Source organism: Solea senegalensis, unplaced genomic scaffold (genome assembly GCF_019176455.1).
Source record: "Solea senegalensis isolate Sse05_10M unplaced genomic scaffold, IFAPA_SoseM_1 scf7180000012718, whole genome shotgun sequence".
In the NCBI taxonomy this organism is placed as follows: Eukaryota; Metazoa; Chordata; class Actinopteri; order Pleuronectiformes; family Soleidae; genus Solea; species Solea senegalensis.
The window spans coordinates 54379-71098 of NW_025320677.1; the positions used below are offsets into that span (position 1 = coordinate 54379).

The 16720-nt window shown below is 42.2% G+C and overlaps 1 protein-coding gene and 1 long non-coding RNA gene across 2 annotated transcripts; one reads left to right on the forward strand and one right to left on the reverse strand.

Moving 5' to 3' along the window:
* Positions 1-1672: 1672 nt before the first annotated feature.
* Positions 1673-8264, forward strand: gnmt (glycine N-methyltransferase). Its single transcript, XM_044014986.1, has 6 exons — positions 1673-2077; positions 4337-4464; positions 4544-4657; positions 5404-5546; positions 6292-6413; positions 7198-8264. Exons 1-6 carry the CDS (start codon positions 1869-1871, stop codon positions 7367-7369), a joined length of 888 nt encoding a protein of 295 aa, XP_043870921.1. The 5' UTR covers positions 1673-1868; the 3' UTR covers positions 7370-8264.
* Positions 8265-8441: 177 nt separating this feature from the next.
* Positions 8442-14448, reverse strand: LOC122759963. Its single transcript, XR_006358316.1, has 3 exons — positions 14353-14448; positions 11828-11963; positions 8442-8473 (listed from the first exon to the last, which is right to left on the reverse strand). It is a non-coding gene; the product is annotated as an uncharacterized LOC122759963 (long non-coding RNA).
* Positions 14449-16720: the final 2272 nt, after the last annotated feature.

The window sequence follows — 16720 nt, forward strand, 5'->3', positions numbered from 1 at the left end:
TATTTCATTAAAACATTCATTAGAACTTGCTGTATGAGTGTTATTAATAGTAATAATAATAATAATAATAATAATAATAATAATAAAGGCTCGTAGAGTGAATGGAGGGATAGGTGAGAGTGAAGTTGGGTGGCAACAGTTTTTTCAAGGATTTTGGAAATGAAAGGTAAGTTAGAAATGGGGCGGAGGTTATCGTAATTGTTTGGGTCTGAACCGGGTTTCTTTAATATGGGGGTGACAGCGGCAGTTTTGAAAAGTGAAGGGACTATTCCGGATGAAAGTGAGGAGTGGATAATATCAGATATGAGGGGGAGCAGGATTTGACTAGGGTTGTGGGGAGGGGATCGAGCTGACATGTGGTGGGCTTTGATTTGTGTATGAGGTCGGAGATTTCGGAGGTAGTGGGAAGAAGAAAACTGGAGAAGAGATGACAAGGGGGAGAAGGTTCAGATGGGGAGAGAGGTGGCGAATTGTGATGTAGGTGCATTATGGAGTTGCAGCTTTCTGTGGAATACAGGTGGAGGGGTAGAGAATTGGGTGGCTCATAACAGAGAAGAGGGTTTTTGAGTTTCCTTCACTGGAGAGGATGAGGCCGGAGTAGAAACTGGTTTTGGTTTGTGAGATTAGGTCCTTATATTGTGTGATATGGTGTGGTGTACATGTCCCTGTGGATGGTGAGACCGGTTCTTTTGTGTAGTCACTCAAGCTGTCGGTTTTTGGATTTCATAGACCTAAGCTCGGGGGTAAACCAGGGGGCAGATGCAGAAAAGGACACAAACCGGGTTTTCAGGGGGGCGAGAGAGGTGAGAGTGTTGATGAGGCAGGTGTTATAAAAAACTGTCAATATTGGAGCAGAGAGTGTCGATGCTAATGTCCTTGATATTACGAAATGAAATGAGATGGGGGGATTTGAGAGAAGAAAGGCGGAGTACGGCGTTAAAAGTGAGGAGGAAGTGGTCCGTTACAGGGAGAGCATCAGCAGTGGGCTTGGAGGGGGTGAGACCAGAGCAGCAGACTAAGTCCAGTGTGTGTCCTTTTATGTGGGTGGGGAAATCTATCAAATTCCAAGTTATTCTCATCATTTCATATTTTAATGAGAAATGAAAAAAGGAAATATAAATCCTTCAGAATCAGTTACATATATAAAAGGATTTATAAAAGATAACATGAGCCTGTCGTTGGGAATACAACGTAAAGAAGTAATGTGTAAGAGATTTATGATATTCAGTCATCATCAGACATAGACATTAAATCACTAAAGTTATGTATACGTGCGGGTGTATGCATTAATACAGGTTTTCTGGAAACATCAGCAGCCAACACTCTATGTCAGGTTTCTTTGGGAGTGTGAGGTCAATTTAAAAAGCTTAATGTCACTGTTTTACATAAGTTATAAACATCCCTGTTTCATTTATTCGTTGTCCACCGCTTTGCCCTCCTGCACAGGTCCCCACAGACGCCCCGCCCCTTTTAGTACATCACTTATGAAGGAATTGATAATAAATGAATACATAAATAAAGAAATGGCATTTGTGTTAGTGGTAAAAAAAATACCAATGGGGGGGTGAACGTCTGTCCTGAGGGGCCTTTTTCAGCTCAGAGCCCCAAGCAATTGGCTGCCATTAAGCAACGCCCCTGGCAGACTGCATAGCGCGCGTGGGATTCCGGTGTTTCCGGTGCCCACAGAGGAACACGGGGCCGTCGCCCTCGTCTCGTCCAATCACAAAGGAGGCGTCAGTTGGGTCCTCGTGTCATTGGGTCAAAGTTTCTCCGCCTCGTATAAATAAAAACAAGTCACACGCGAGCGGGTAGTTGAGCGACTGTGATCCGTGACTGCTCCGTCTGAACCCGGCGCCAGCAGCACTAACATGTCGGTCGACAGCGTGTTCAGGACCCGCTCTCTCGGAGTGGCCGCGGAGGGTCTCCCTGACCAGTATGCCGACGGTAAAGCGGCCAAAGTGTGGCAGCTGTACATCGGTGACACGAAGAGCCGGACGGAGGAGTACAAGAGCTGGGTGGTGTCTCTGCTGAAGGAGCGCGGCGTGCGGACGGTGCTGGACGTCGCCTGCGGAACAGGGTAATGCGAGGATGACTCAGCACTTCTCACACTGCCACGGTTCACAGCGCTCTTACCAAACCCCGTTCACTTTACCACCGATTTAACGCAGAGCGACGTGCGCCGGCGAACGTGAACACACGTGGGTGAAAGTGGTTTTACCGTCGAGGTCTGAAGGAAGCACTCTGTACTTCGGGGATGGATTCTGTGTGCGACTCCATTCATATGTAGGTTATTACCGAGTCACCATTATTCACGAGCAGGTGCTCATGTGTAAATATAATGTAGTATAGTATGAATATTATCTGCTGTGAAAAGGGTTCCATTAGGTTACCAACCAATAGTTAATGTAACTCATGGTGAACACATGAGAACCTTCAGTCGTTCAGTGTGTGTTCAAATCAAACTTTGCTTCTGCAAACACACATTTCATTATGTCAATATGTAAGTTTGACTGTGGTGAACGTGCTGCACCAAAGAACAACAAGGAGCCACTGTAGCACTTCCTGTGTGCAGCACTTCCTGTGTGCAGCAACCAGTCATCACATGTTCATATGTGAGCAACATTTCAATAATAAGTGCACTGCCGTGGTTGTAAAGAGCAGGTGCAGAGTTTAGTGTCTGTAGAGCTGGTTCTGGCTTGTTGTAGTCAGTTTTGACTGGATCCCTGCTGCAGTCTGTTTACTTCCACTGATAGGGAGGTATCTGGGGCAGCAACAAGGCCACTGCCCCTCAACCCCCACACACACACACACACACACACACACACCTACTCCGGTTAACCTCAGTGATTTGGCTTATCTAGCAAGGATTGAACAGATGATCCAGTGTTATCATTTTTAGGGTTTCAACTAAAGTCTTGACCTCTTGGCTGTAAATAATTGTCTGTCACCACAGACGTTCACATCATACAGCTCCATATGTCTCCATGCTCAGCAGCAGTGTGTCCATGCATGATCAACAACACGTGACCCAAGTCACTTCAAACTGTCTTTGTGTAGCACATTTCATACGAGGCAACGCAACTCACAGACGACAAACATAACATATGGATGATATTACATGTTAAACACAGCAATGGACACGTGAAGAAGAAGAAGTAAGGAAGTCATGGAACTCACACAACACAGGAGAGGAAATACTAATGATAGAGCTGCAGAAAATCAGACAATATTAACATTTAAGAAGCTGAAAAATCTGAAAACATGAATTCATTTATTAATCCATTAATAACTGACTAATGGAATAATGAAATGGATAAGTAGTGTATCTGAACCTGAACCTAAAATGTATATCACAAACTTCAGCTGCAGTCACTGCACTGACTTTGACTCATTCATAGAAGTCGTGTAGAGTTTCAGAGATGTAAACAGGATCGTAGTGGAATGAGGCTACAAATGGCATCGCTATTTTTGACTGTGATGCCGAGCTCTGCCAGACCCCAGTCTGCACACTGTGATCTGCAGTTCACCTCTGATCACCTCTGATCACCTCTGATCACCTCTCATCACCTCTGATCATCTCTGATCACCTCTGATCACCTCTGATCATCTCTGATCATCTCTGATCACCTCATCTCTGATCACCTCATCACCTCTCATCACCTCTCATCACTCACCTCATCACCTCTCATCACCTCTCATCTCTGATCATCTCTGATCATCTCATCACCTCTCATCACCTCTCATCACCTCTGATCACCTCTCATCATCACCTCTCATCTGATCATCTCTGATCATCTCTGATCATCTCTGATCACCTCTGATCACCTCTGATCATCTCTGATCACCTCTGATCACCTCTGATCATCTCACCTGTAAATATTAAAAATCAGTTTTCATTAAATTATTATAAATTACATCATCACCCTGGATGAGTGGTGTAACCCTGACGCTGTGTTCACAGAGGAACAGAAAGCCAACATTTCAATTTGAATTCATTTGTCCAAGTTCAAGTATTTCAAGTCGAGCAACTAAAGCAGAGTCAGCAGATTCTGAAGTGAATTCATGTCCACTCCCTGTGTGTGTGTCTGTGTGTGTGTGTGTGTGTGTGTGTGTGTGTGTGAAGACGGTGAATTATTCAGTTCTGTTTTTTAAACTTTAAGATTCCATCAAAATGCTTTCACGTGGTAAATCAAGGAGAGGAAATGTATTTTTGTAGAAATAACTTCCTTATTCAGAGAGTTATGAAAACATGCATCCATATAATCATTAAAGGCTACATTGATAAACATCTCACTGTTATTAGCTGTTGAGGTAACAGAGATGTCTGTGTGTTCAGAGTGGACTCCATCATGCTGGTCGAGGAGGGCTTTAACATGGTGAGCGTCGACGCCAGCGACAAAATGCTCAAGTATGCACTGAAATCAAGGTGGGACAGAAGAAAAGAGCCAGCGTTTGATCAGTGGGGTATGAGCTCTTTCATCTGTCAATCATTTGAACACAGTGGAGCCATGTTTCCCTCACACGTCGTGTTTCTCCTCCACAGTTATTGAAGAGGCCAACTGGCTCACGCTGCAAGAAGATATCCAGAAGCCAGCGACTGGCTTTGATGCCGTTATCTGCCTCGGCAACTCATTTGCCCATTTACCAGACTTTAAAGGTAAAGGTTTACTCGATTACTAATCAACAGATTAGAGAATTCTACGTAGAATTGAATTACAAATATACAGGACACAATGACACAATACTGAGTCAAAGTGTTTCTGACTTAAAGTGCAGCATGTCAACAAATGAGCCACTTTCACTTTAGAGAACACGTTTACATCCCAGTAACATGGTAAAGAATAAAAGAACAGAATACAACATAGAAGTACATCTATATATAAACATATGATGGTATAAACTCTAAATTATAAAGTGAATACCAGTAAAAACTCAGTCATGACTGTATAACAGCAGTTGGGATTAAAGTGCAGATTATTGTATAATGTGATGTCTCCAGGCAGGAACGAGTTCTTGTAATCATGATACTGAATACTTGTTGATTTAACAATGGATTAAAGAGATTAACGTGAACTCAGAGTGGCTGTGAGTGTGAGTTCAGCTGAATTATGAGTGGCTCCGCCTCTCAGATCCGTAACAGTGCAAACAAGTCCAGCCTGAACCTGATTATAATGTTGGGCATTTGTCTCGCTTCTTTACTCAGTTTTTTCTGAAGAAACAAATAATATAATGCAGCTTGTGCAAGCCTGCAAGTTTGTTTTTTGTTTTTAAACAACATCCGCCTGCATTTTTGTTCTTTTTTTCTCTGCATTTTTGTTTGTTTTTCTGCATTTTTGCTGTTACAAAAAGAGTTAGGTAGTGGTTCTACTGTTACCGATGTTACTGATGTTCTGTGGCTCTCAGGGGACCAGAGTGACCAAAAGCTGGCCCTTCACAACATTGCCAGCATGGTTAAACCAGGTGGGATCCTCATCATTGACCATCGTAACTACGACTACATCTTGGAGACTGGAAAGGCCCCACAGGGCAAAAACATGTACTACAAGGTACTTGAGTAACAACCACAGTCAGTCAGGCAGTTACTTGCTCATCACGAGCGTCTTGATTACTGAATACAGCAGAAGAAGATTCACCACAGCGACCGGACTGAAAATACGTCACATGATCCATTCTTTCAATCCACTGGCAGCACACGCACACACACGCACACACACACACACACACACACACACGCGACTAACTTGTCTTTGCAACAACATGTTACATGTGGTTTGTTCAGCAGCAACTTATCCCCCACAACCCTCATGTGGAGGATGAAGCAGTGAACAATAAATGAACGAGTGAACGTTCAGGATGGTCTAACGCTTCCACTGAACGGATCTACACAATACAACATGGAAGTAATCCAAGTATTCAGATTGAGTAGATTACAGAACATGTGTTGAGTTTTCTGCTGCTGGAACACTGATATACTGTGAGTGTAGTTTCACACACACACACACACACACACTTCCTTTCATCTAACCAAGCTCTGTGTAACAGTGTTGTGTAATGCTAATGCTAAACCTGCATTTGTCAAGGTTTACAAAAACAAACCCATTATTTGATATTTGATGATGTTCAGTGACGTCTCTCCATCACAGTAAGGACAAGCTTCGACGGTTAATCCTCTGGGAAAACAACCCACATGATTTGATTTGTCTAGTGAAGGGAAGTGTGTTGACTGACGACGACAACTACAGAGTCCAGCTGTGTGTGTAGTTGTGGTGATTGTGTTGTGTGTTATTGCAGAGTGATCTCACTCAGGATATCACCACCTCAGTGCTGTGGGTCAACAGTAAGCCTCACATGATCACGCTGGACTACACCATCCAGGTGCCTCAGTCTAATCCTCACGACCTTCCTGAAGTCAGGTAGGTCACGTCACTGCTGTATTTTATTGTGTTAATTAGTGTCATACTTTACAAACAGCTGCTAAATGTTGTGTTGTGTTTGAAACAACAACAAAAACAGAGTACAGTGTAAGCTTTTTCTGAAAAAGACGAATCAATAAGTGAAATAAGTACCTGAGAGAAAGAGAAATCATTTAGCTGCTTTTATATGCAATTATTAAAAAATTATTACATTTGATATTCTTATATTATTATAATAATATATATATGTATATATATATATTATTATTATTATTTTTGATCTTGTAAAAGGTGGAATGAAGCCAGCACAATATTATATGGAATTAGAAAAGCATAAACCGCATTATTGTTACTCGTGGCCCTAACTGTTGCCAAGAAAACTTTAAAAGCAGGAAAGATTAGACTAAATCACAATGTTTGGAACTATTAATTCAACATACTGTTTATCTGTGGACCAACAATCAGCTGCACGCAAAAAAACTAACAACTCGGTCATTTTATTTCCTATGTTACATTTTTAATCCGTTAAGTAAATTAAAAAGTAAAGTACAATAATTCAAACAACAAGAAATATCCATAAACTACAGGATTGATGTTTTCTGTCATCACACTGACAGTGAGACAGCATGTGTCACTAATGTATCTGCATAAAGCTGGTTTTAGGGTCAGAATCAGGTAAGTGTACAGGGTTAGTGATGTGTCTCTGAGGTGTCCTCACTGAGATATAAAGGAGTTACTGTGTGTGTGTGACTGATAACATGTGGATTGTGTCGTTGTTGCTCAGTAACTTCCGTCTGTCGTACTACCCTCACCGTGTGGAGAGCTTCAGCAGCATGCTGACCGAGGCCTTCAGCGGCAAAATCAAGCACAGCGTCTACGGAGACTTCAAGACTTATGTCCCCGGGCAGACTCAGGCTCCCTGTTACTTTGTCCATGTGTGTCAGAAGACAGCCTGAGAGCCCTGCCATCAACCCCACACACACACACACACACACACACGCACACACACACACTCTCACTCTGCTAGACAAGTCATAAAGGTTCTGGACTTTTTTAACGTGTTCATAAATGTTTCCTGTCATATAGAAACAGTGAAGACAGTCATGTCCCTGATGGACCGCAGACAGAACCGGCCACCAAAAGTTTTATTTCCCTTCATAAAAGATTTGAAACTGAAAAACCAAAGCAAACACTAAACCTCTCATATTCTCATATTTGTCTAAAATGATCCTGATGATGAAATGATTCACACAGTGTTAAACAGAATGTGTGCTTTTTACCGTGTGTTGCTCCGGGTTCAGACTCTGTGACCTCTGACCTCTGCGGTGAACGGTTCACGATGGAGTATTTGCTTTCTGTAACCTACATGTCAAATAGTTAGTTCAGTTTTTACATCGAGACACAAACTTAACAAAGCGATGTTTTTAATATCAGGACAGCGAGTTTATTTTGCTTGTTATGAAGCTAAAATATGTTTGTTTTTTTTTCCTCTTGTTCACACTGGAAATCCATGTTTTCTTTTAACGCAGCTTCCTGCTCTCAGGCCCGTCAGTGTCATTACTTCATACAACTACACTTAGAACCTGAACTGTCCCTTTAACTCTTCACTAAAACTCTTAAATCCCCAGCAGCTACATGACCTTTGACCCGCTCTGAATTTGGAGATGAACATGTTTATTGATCTTTGTTCAAACGGTTCACAGTAACACGAGTTCTAAAGTTAAATAACAGCGCTTTGATACTTTCATCTGAACACTGTTTGCTTTTTACACTTAAGAGTTTATAAAGTTTATTGCTTTCATGATCATTAGGATTTGTTTGCATTTGACATTAAAACATTGGTCGCCTTCACGTGGTGTGGTGTCGTTTCATTGTTCTTCCACTCACTCGTCATCGCTGCACAATATGATGACACATATTCATTCATTCATTCATTCATTCATTCATTCATTCGTCACCTACCTCTTTATCCTCCACATGAGGGTTGGGGGTTGCTGGTTCCAGTCCCAGCTGACAGAGTGAAAGGTCACCAGTCCATCACAGGCCACGTGACACATAACCTATTGTGACACATCGTGATTTCAATATGATTAAAAACATGAAAATATAGATCACAATCAGAAGGATTTGTCAAAAAATCATCATCATCAGTGTCTTTCTATTACAGAGTCATGTGATTTATTACAGTCACGTGATTTATTACAGTCATGTGATCTCAACCACATGAAGCTTTGTAGGACAGACTCCTTTGTTCCTCAATCATTTCTTGCTACACCCATGCTGCTGCTGCTGCTGCTGCTGCTGCTTTCTACTGCTGCTGCTGCTGCTGCTGCTTCTTTCTGCTGCTGCTGCTGCTGCTGCTGCTCCACCTTTCTAGATCCTTTTCAAAGTCTTGCTTGTTTGCATGTTAAGCTGTGTTTGGCAGTCAGCTCCAGGTCCGAGTGCATTTCCATTTGTTGCAATAATGAAGTGTTTTAATGACCCTGTACTAAGTCCTGGCAGCGTCACACGTCTGCATCGCTCACATCATTACAAATCAGCCCATGTCCCGGGCCCTCAACTCTTATGACCTTCTTCAGCCCTTTATTTAGGAGCCTGTCGTCAGGTGTGCTCATCACCTGCCTGTGCTCACCTGCAGGACGTTGACAGGACGCACAGATCTTCTCAGCTCCGTCCATGTTCACCTGGACCATTTTAACAAGAGAAGATGAAGAGAGCAACTACCACTGCTCTTCAAAGACGACGGTCTCTGACGTTTGAGATTTCTGCCAAATATTAAACACTGACTTTTTTACTGAGTCACAGTAAATGATGAATATCTCCCATAATAAACACAGATACAGCACAGTGTCAGCTGAGCATCACCACGACAAATCATTTACATTGTGAGGGGCAGGACATACAATACACTCACTGCCACTTTTTCAGGAACACATGCAGCGCAAGCCTTTCTGGGGCCTTTCTGGGGCCTTTCTGGAGCCCTCAGCACCATCAACTAACTTCACCAACACTATAAAGTGCATTGATTATCGTTGAGTTATTTATAAACACTAGAGGGCAGTACATCACAGCAGTGGCCTGGTATCATCTGCACACTCACGTTCAAAGGAAAGTGTGATGATGCTGAACTTGAATAAACAAGTAAATCAGTTCAGTGCTGACACAAGAGGGCGCTACTACATCACAAGTTACTCCTCAGAGCTCCGCCTCCTTCAGTAAAGTGCAGATTATTCCTCTCTGCAAACACAGTGTGAAACATAACATAGAACAATGTTTATGTGCAGATCTGCGAGTGAACAGCACAAAGTTCTTATTCCTCATGAAACATGAGGGACATTTCCTGCTCTGTCTCTGACCTGTGGACACAGCTCGTGTCCCCTGGAGCGGAGTGAGTGTCTCGCAGGCAAACGATCAGACTCTGTGGTCGACGGCCATGAAAAGGAGCTAATACACAAACCAGATGTTAGAAGAGTTTGCCAGATGTGGCTGCTCCGCTCTGCTTTGCTCTACTTCAGGAGACAAAGTGGTCAACGAGAGCGGCCTCAGTGGGAAGGATCGCTTTCACGGTCAAATCAAAGAAAGACAAAGGAGACGAGTAATTATAATAAATAATGATTATACTCAAGTGTAAAGGAGAGAAAAGGCAGTGGAATCAACTCTGTGTTTCTGAAGGAGTGTGAGCCGAGGTTTAACACATGTACTGTCACTGCTGTTGTGTAAAGTCAGGATCTCGTCAATAATCCCAGATGTCATTTTATTAGGTACACGGGACACTTAAGAAAGTGCCAGTAGTAGCCAGTGAGGTCAGCTGCATAGAATTATTAAGGCTTGTTGTAACCAGTGGTTGTTTCATTTACTGTTTCCTTTCTATCATCTGCTTCAATCCCTTTGTGTCCTCTACTGTTGCACCACCTCGTGTCCTCGTGTCCTCGTGTCTTCATGTCCTCCTTCTCTGTCGCCTTCCTCTGCATAAATATGTATGTATTTCTGTCACATGATGCATTAACTACATTAACAAGCATGCTGCTTCCACTGTGAGCTGCCAGGTGATGATCTTCCAGATGTGAGAGGTGGAGGAAGAAAAGGGAGGAGACGAGGGAGGGAGAGAGAAAGAGAGACAGACCGAGAGAGGGAGGGAGAGAGAGAGAGACAGAGCGAGAGAGGGAGTGAGAGAGAGAGACAGAACGAGAGAGAGCAGGGGAAAAAATGCTGATTATTATTTTTCCACTTGTCTTGTTTTCTGTCTTTTTGAGTTTCAGGGCTGCGAGAGCACACATGACGTGTTCTTACAGAGCTCTAGATACACAACTTCACCTCCTCTTCACAGATCACTCATCATTTGCTCTTTAGGACACCTGCAGACACCAGCTGATGTTTCACCTGCAGACACCAGCTGATGTTTCACCTGCAGACACCAGCTGATGATTCACCTGCAGACACCAGCTGATGTTCACCTGCAGACACCAGCTGATGTTTCACCTGCACAGATGGTTCACCTGGTTCACCTGCAGACACCCAGCCTGATGATGTTTCACCTGCAGACACCAGCTGATGATTCACCTGCAGACACCAGCTGATGATTCACCTGCAGACACCAGCTGATGTTTCACCTGCAGACACCAGCTGATGTTTCACCCGCAGACACCAGCCTGGATTCACCTGCAGACACCAGCTGATGATTCACCTGCAGACACCAGCTGATGATTCACCTGCAGACACCAGCTGATGGTTCACCTGCAGACACCAGGACACCAGCTGATGATTCACCTGCAGACACCAGCTTCACCTGCAGACACCAGCTGATGATTCACCTGCTGACAACACCAGCTGATGATTCACCTGCACCAGCTGATGATTCACCTGCAGACACCAGCTGATGTTTCACCTGCAGACACCAGCTGATGATTCACCTCACCAGCTGATGTTTCACCTGCAGACACCAGCTGATGTTTCACCTGCAGACACCAGCTGATGATTCACCTGCCATTGATTTCACCAGCTGCTGATGTTTCACCTGCAGACACCAGCTGATGTTTCACCTGCAGACACCAGCTGATGTTTCACCTGCAGACACCAGCTGATGCTCAATGATTGCAGACACCAGCTGATGATTCACCTGCAAACACCAGCTGATGATTCACCTGCAGACACCAGCTGATGTTTCACCTGCAGACACCAGCTGATGATTCACCTGCAGACACCAGCTGATGTTTCACCTGCAGACACCAGCATGTTAAGGAGCAGTATAGTTAGAGTTAAGTATTTATAGAATGTGGTAAGAGAAGTACACATAAGATGTAGATACATGAAGAGATGATATACAGAAGTATAAATACTATGAACCAGATACCAGATACTAGATGAGGAGAGCGTGGTGGTGTGGGAGGGGCTGAGGGAGGTGTTCCTGAGCTTACTGGTTCTGATCCTGGTCCTGAGGCTCCTGTAGCGCCTTCCAGAGGGAAGGAGGCAGAAGATGGGAGGAATCCTAAAGAAAGCTGCGTCCTCTGGACGTCCTCAGCCAGTGGGCATTCACTCCCAGGTCAGGTGACTCTGCAGTGCATGCATGTTTCAATCAGACACAGGTGAACACAATCATTTACAGCTCGTCCGCTGGATTTCTGTAAGAAACGTAACGTTACAAACAACATTCATCTTTGTACTAATAAAGTGATCCTTTCTTTTTAAACGTGGGACACAAAACAGATCGCCTGAATGATCCAGTTCAAATGGAAATGATCACAGGTTTATTTGGCTCAGGATGTGTCACATGTCCATAACATCTGTGTGTGTGTGTGTGTGTGTGTGTGTGTGTGTGTGTGTGTGTGTGTGTGTGTAAAATGGATTTTATTGAAAGCCAGGCTGAGGGTCTGCAAGCATTTATGAAGTCGTTATAATAAAACCAGTGGGTCACACCAAAAAAAACTCAACAGCAGCCACGCCAACGTACTGTTTGACAGAGAAAGCAGGGGATATTAAATATGCCCCGTCTCATGTAACGCAAGTGTGTGTGTGTGTGTGTGTGTGTGTGTGTGTGTGTGTGTGTGTGCGTGTGCGTGGAGAGGGGCCAGCAAGAGAATCAAGAAACAGACAACATCCTCTCACTGTGGAGAGAGAGCCATGAAGAACAATAAAGCCTGGTGAGGAAAGGGAAGCACTCTGGCTGCTCGCCCGCCACTGGACAACACTTGACTTGTTTTTTTGGGTTCAGAACAAATAAATGTTCCTCTCAGTTTGACAAGCACACGCACACACACACACACACACACACACAGAAAGCACTATGGTTCATGTAAGACAGGAGGACTGCATGAAGACAAAACTAATTCCAGATGTAATAAATCTGCACGGCAGGTTTGAGAGAATCCAGGGACACATTTGTAGATACAGTGAAATATGCTCATATTTCTCTTCTGATGTTTAAACGTGGACATGCACAAACCAGCCACTTTATTAGGTACAGTGGACCCAGTTGTGGTCCCATCTGTTTCAAGATTCACATACTTAGTCACTTTGGATAAAAGCTTCCAAGGAATAAAACCTGAAATCTACTACAGTTTAGAAGCAGTTGAATAATATTAGTGTGTTATGTTTCATTCACAGGTTATTTAAATTAAATCTAAAAATACGTCTCCTCTCAGAAATACTCAAGGCAATTTCTCCATCGCGTTTATTGTCTGACTTTCTTTACACTGCTTATGTTTAGGTTCCATGTTCCATCAAACGTACATGTCGTCTTCTGGTTTGCACAGTCAGTTGAAACAGGAAGTAACAATGAATTAAAACTGAAGGTCTCCCGATCAGGGGACACAGAGGACACTGCACTAGACGCAGCTTAAATAACAACTCAGTGAAACACTATCACACTTATAACATAACTCTGTACGCACCGCTGTGGTAACATCTAACGCTACGACACTTCATCCACAACACACAACACAACACAACACAAAACATATTACACATTACACACTACACCACACCACACAACACTAAACACATTACACACTACACCACACCACACAACACTAAACACATTACACACTACACCACACCACACAACAGCACACACAACACAACAGCACACTAAACACATTAAACAACACAACGCACTACACAACACCCTCAACACAACACAACAGCACACTAAACACATTATACAACACACACAACACAATGCACTACACAACACACAACAACACACCACAACACAACACAACACAACACACACACACACAACACACACTAAACACATTACACAACACACTACACAACACACAACAACACACCACAACACCCTCAACACAACACAACAGCACACACAACACAGCAACACACAACACTACACCCACACACACAACACAACACACTACACACACGACAACACACTACACAACAGCACGCAACACACCACAACAGCAGCACACAACACAACACACACACAACACAACATACACCACACACAACACAACAGCACACTAAACACATTATACAACACAACACACAACAAACACACCACAACACCCTCAGCACAACACAACAGCACACACAACACAACAGCACACACAACACACTACACCCACACACAACACAACACACTACACACACACACACACACAACAAACTACACAACAGCACACACAACACAACAGCACTAAACACAACACAACACACACACAACACAACAACACACTAAACACATTATACAACAAACAACACACAACACAACACACAACAACACCCTCAACAACACAACACACCACAGCACAACAGCGCACACACCACAACACAACAGCACACACAACACACAACACAACACAACACACCACAACACAACACTCTGAGGATTTAAGTGAAAACGCTCGACACTAAAACAAGCACAGAGATAAAAGTCAAAGAATAAAGACAACAGAAGTCGCTCGTGCTGTAAAATGTCTCTTACCTTTGATATTTCTCCGTTAACAGTTGATTTAACAGCGAAAACGACGCTGTGTGTTTCACACGGACTTCCTGTGTTACACTCAAATCATTCCGGGCGTCTATAACTGACATTAGGACCCTGGAGGAAGCGATTCTCCACAGGCAGCGGCCTGTCCCGGTCACATGACGAACCTCTGCTGATTCTGATTGGCTGACAGTGAAAAGCCAGCACGAGATTAAATAAACAAACACTTAAATAATCAGAATCAGGATCAGTGTTTATCACATTTACACATTTAAGTACATTCAAATTAAATAAATACTAAATCATTAGATATAAAAAAAAAATAATACAGTAACACAAACAGATGGAACTGTAACAAAACACTCACTGCTGTCATCATTATAAACAATAAGCAGCAGCAGCAGGTGACCACAGAACTGTAAACTCTGAGAGTGTGTGAGAGCTCTCGCCCCCTGTTTAAACAGAGAAATTTAATTATTTGATTGTCATTATTATTATTATTGTTATCATTGTTATTATTATTATTATTATTATGATCAGTATTATTATTATTATTGTTATTATTATTATTATTATGATCAGTATTATTATTATTGTTATCATTGTTATTATTATTATTATTATTATTATTATTATTATGATCAGTATTATCATTATTATTATTATTATTATTATCATCATTATTACTATTTTTTGATTGTCATTATTACTATTATTATTATTGTTATCATTATTATTATTATTACTACAATTATGCTTATAATTATGATGATGATGATGATGATGATGATGATGTCATGTTGATGACAGTTCAGTGACTGGATACGAGCTGTCTGTCACTCATGAGTGTCATCATTCATCATCCAGAGGTTTCCATGCTGGTGGAATGATGAGTTACCAGAGCTCTGTCCTTCTGTCAGTCCACTGTTCATCATGGAGTTCTTTCAATGTTTAAATGTGTAAATGTGTAAATGTGTAAATGTTTAAATGTGTAAATGTGTAAATGTTTAAATGTGTAAATGTGTAAATGTTTAAATGTGTAAATGTTTAAATGTGTAAATGTTTAAATGTGTAAATGTGTAAATGTTTAAATGTTTAAATGTTTAAATGTGTAAATGTTTAAATGTGTAAATGTTTAAATGTGTAAATGTTTAAATGTTTAAATGTTTAAATGTTTAAATGTGTAAATGTTTAAAATGTTTAAATGTTTAAATTTTAAATGTGTAAATGTAAATGTGTAAATGTGTAAATGTTTAAATGTTTAAATGTTTAAATGTGTAAATGTTTAAATGTGTAAATGTTTAAATGTTTAAATGTGTAAATGTTTAAATGTTTAAATGTGTAAATGTGTAAATGTTTAAATGTTTAAATGTGTAAATGTTTCAATGTAAATGTCACAGTTTGAGAACCATAGATCTGGACTAGAAGCTGCAGTCTGGTCCAGGATCCACGTTGACCTTCTCTCATTCTCCTTCACAACCCTGTCAGAGTGATGCAGGACCTGGATCTACATCTGTCTGTCTGTCCATTGATCTGTCTGTCTATCTATTGATCTATCTATCGATCGATCGATCTATTGATCTGTCTGTCTGTCAACTGATCTGTCTGTCTGTCGATCTATTGATCCATCTGTCTGTCTGTCCGTCTGTTGATCTGTCTGTCTGTCGATCTGTCGGTCTATTGATCTATCTGTCTGTCTGTCTGTCGATCTGTCTGTCTGTCGATCTATCTTTAAAAGGAGGTGAAGAATTGTGACTATATGAGCAGTATGAGATGGAGGTGAGGTGCGAGGGGGAGGAGGGGGAGGGGCCTCTGAGGCTCTGGAGCCAATTTGAGGACCTTGTGATGCAAAACCAGTCCTCAGCAACAGACAGTTCCCATGGCAACCAAGAGCTGCCAAAGTTCCTTGTTGACAAACGACAGCTCTTCTCTGCTCCTGCCCAGTGTGTGTGTGTGTGTGTGTGTGTGTGTGTGTGTGTGTGTATTTGTTACCTCTTTAGGACCTTTACTGGTGTAAACACTGACCTTGTCAGGACCAGTCTAGAGACTAGAAACCTGGTCCTAATGAGGCAGGACTGGTTAGGTTTAGGGCTAAGATTTGACTTGTGGTTAGGTTAAGGTTAACTGGTTATGGTTAGAGTTAGGAAGAAGGTTTTGTTTAGCGTGTCCAAGTGAAGACGATGCAGTGTCCTACAATGAATAGTTGCACAAACCTGTGTGTGTGTGTGTGTGTGTGTGTGTTGTACACATGTTTGCATACATGTTTTTTTCTTTGTCTGTGTCTCTGGACGAGAAGGAAAGATCCAGACTGACCAACACAAACACACACACACACACACTCATTGTTGCTGTGGTGACATAATAA

Coding starts and splice junctions, on each gene's coding strand:
- gnmt (XM_044014986.1), top strand. CDS start 1,869: ATGTCGGTCGACAGCGTGTTCAGGACCCGCTCTCTCGGAGTGGCCGCG. Junction 2,078..4,336: donor GACGTCGCCTGCGGAACAGG/GTAATGCGAGGA, acceptor CTGTGTGTTCAG/AGTGGACTCCATCATGCTGG. Junction 6,414..7,197: donor CACGACCTTCCTGAAGTCAG/GTAGGTCACGTC, acceptor GTTGTTGCTCAG/TAACTTCCGTCTGTCGTACT.